This window comes from Branchiostoma belcheri, unplaced genomic scaffold (genome assembly GCF_001625305.1).
Source record: "Branchiostoma belcheri isolate BF01 breed outbred unplaced genomic scaffold, Haploidv18h27 scaffold517, whole genome shotgun sequence".
NCBI classification, from domain to species: Eukaryota; Metazoa; Chordata; class Leptocardii; order Amphioxiformes; family Branchiostomatidae; genus Branchiostoma; species Branchiostoma belcheri.
The window spans coordinates 23,617-26,315 of NW_017804151.1; the positions used below are offsets into that span (position 1 = coordinate 23,617).

General features: G+C 48.5%; 1 protein-coding gene across 1 annotated transcript; it reads right to left on the reverse strand.

The window, feature by feature from the left end:
• Nucleotides 1-276: 276 nt before the first annotated feature.
• LOC109480633 lies at nucleotides 277-1,842 on the reverse strand. The gene is made up of 2 exons (XM_019782867.1): nucleotides 1,221-1,842; nucleotides 277-1,073 (listed from the first exon to the last, which is right to left on the reverse strand). Exons 1-2 carry the CDS (start codon nucleotides 1,840-1,842, stop codon nucleotides 277-279), a joined length of 1,419 nt encoding a protein of 472 aa, XP_019638426.1.
• Between the last annotated feature and the right edge of the window lie 857 nt (nucleotides 1,843-2,699).

A 2,699-nucleotide genomic window follows, 5' to 3' on the forward strand; every position in this document is an offset into this window, starting at 1 on the left:
CCATCTTGTATGCCCGCTGATATTTCTGTTTCCTCTCCATCTCCTCCAGTGCAGGAATAGCTGGCGAGTTGGGAGACAGCGGAATACCTGCTGCAGCACGCTTGCGAGCGATCGACATCCCTGTGCCGTTGTTGGATTGTATCGCGGAAGCCACTCTGCCTGGCAAGGTACGAGAGTTGACAACATTTTGGGGGCATGTCTTGCTAATCTGTCTGTTGGCACATTCAACTTTGTTTCTCGTCCTTCCTCGTCTTGTGTTCTTCAGAGCTTCCTTACCTAGCCTGGCGGACGAACGACACCTAGCCTGTGCTCCATTATCCGACGTAACTCCGTGAGGTCGGCACTGTTTGGTCGGATCTTTCCCCTCGCCTGCTCAGGTAAGTCCATAAACTTCCATCTCTTAGGGTGCTTGCAGACAAGAGAACGCTCGTAGCATCTAGTGTGGTCTCCCTCGTAGCAGTATGGGATGACTTCCATTACCCGCTTCATCTTATTCTCCATCGTTCTCTTCTTCCGGAACTTCTTCAGCCCTGCTTTGTGTTCTGCGTTCAGTCGCTTGCTCCGGTCATCACCGAAGCGGTTCCTGACCCTGTCTTTTTCATCCTGGTTCTGTCCCGGGAACATCTGCTTGGACCAGGAGCCTGTGGTCACCTTCCTTTTGATACTTTTAGACAGGTGGACAATGTCTTTGAAGGCCTTGACTTCGTGTTCTGCTTCCTCCATCACCTCCTTCATGCCAGTGGAGAAGCTGCTATCCCAATCTTCTGCAGTGTCACCGACAGGTGTTTTATTGGGACCAGTAAGGAACTTTCTTGCAATTTCCTTGGCAGCCTGTTTCTCATCCCCTATGACGGCCTCCTCTGGGATGTTGGCTGAGCATTTGTGGGGTGGGGGTGACGTCCCTGAAGCCTTACTCATGTTGCAGGTTGGACAAATCTTGTTCCTGACAAGGGATCCAATGACAGCCTTCCATGGCGTTACGTTCTCAACCACATTGGTCACACTTTTGGGGATCGGCTGGCCTGGTTCCTTTCCCCTTGCGTTGCGGAGTGGGGTTTGGTAGCTTGTGTCGCCTTCAATAGGGAGGCCACTGTCGGAAGCGTTGCCTTTCTTTACATGGATGTTCTGCACTGTTTCCCGCCAGGTTTGCAAGTATTTCTCGTTTTCCTCAACCATCAGGTCACTGTACTTGTTAGCACTGTCCTGGAGTCAAGATCTGCTCGGCACTGCTAATTGCAGGGTAGCTGCTATTTCTCTGAGTACCGTCGGTCCTATGGGGCTGTTGAACATTGCAACTTGCATTGCCAGGTTAGGCACAGCCATCTTGGCACCCTGTCTTGCAACCTCACCATAGAACTTTCTGCTGGGTGATTCGTACTGGCAGGTGTCACACACCAGTGTCTCTGAAGTGGCCAAGCCTTTCTTCCTCTCTCGTCGGGACGAAAGTCGGACCAGACCGTTGCAGTCTGGTCGGCGCTTGTCACGCTCTCTCTGTGCACTAACACAGGCGTGGACAGCTATCTTGGCATGCCAGATGCGATACCCTTCCACGTCGTCCCTGTCTTCTTTCTCCCCCACAAGCCTTGTGATCTCGCTGTGACCTGGAAGCTTTGCTGGACGGAGGACCATTCTACTCCCCACCGCGTTCAGAGTTTCGATGTCATTCTGTAGGATGTTTCCTTGCCTGTCTTTGTTGACATATAGACTCTCCTGATCTTCAGTTGGCCGACAATATGAAGAAATCGTCTCTGCTTGCAAGATGGCGAGGCCTTTGTTCCATTGTCTGTTACCAGGCCTGAACTGGCTGCCATGTTGCAGCTTCTTCTTTCTCTTGCGTGCCATGTTGTCTTGGAGATGTCTTGGATGGATAGCTGTCTTCACAATGATTCCTCGTATCGAGTATGGGCTGGCTCTTCCCATCCTCCACTTATAAGGATAACTCACCCGGGGGGAGTGAGAACTTGCACCATATGGAGTGCTCGGCTCAGCCATTTCTTACCTGAGCGTGTCTTGGTGTATGTTTGTGACTGTGTGGCTTGCCTTGTTCCCACGAGAAAGTGGACTTTTCTTTAACGTTTCGGCTGACTTTGTGTGTTACCCAGCATCAAGCAAGTGTCATGTCATAATTTCAGAGTCTGACCATGGCATAAGGGCTCTAAAGATATTCTAAAACTTAATCAAGGTGATTGTGTAGCTATTTTTTATTTAAAATGTGTCACAAACCAAAGATTTTGGTCCCTGACAGAAGAAAACATGAAGATTTATTACATTGCTGCAGTGAATAGTGCTTGACGTTTTCTGTACCTTCTTTCTCAATTTCTTGCCCTCAGACATGTAAATACTGTAAGCCATTTGCTTGTCTGTCACTGCCATGTCAGTAGTGGAATACAGCCTTTGACACCAGGGAAATTTTTTGTTAAAATTCTTCCAATCTTTGAGAAACTGTTAAGAGCTAGCTTCATCACAGTTTAACGATGTTGTCACGTGCAAATTCTCAAGTTCAGGGGGCGCAGGCGTAGAGGCCACACTTTTAGCTGGCAAATGTAGCTATAAAAGTGTTATTTTACTGGAATGTGTTTGGATTTTGGAGCTGGATGTTACAGGTAAGGGTTTTTCCTTTTTGATTGTGTTGAAAAATCTGACTCAACCATTTTTGTGGTGTCCATAGGCTGTAGAAATGTTTTGTTTAGGTGTGGTTT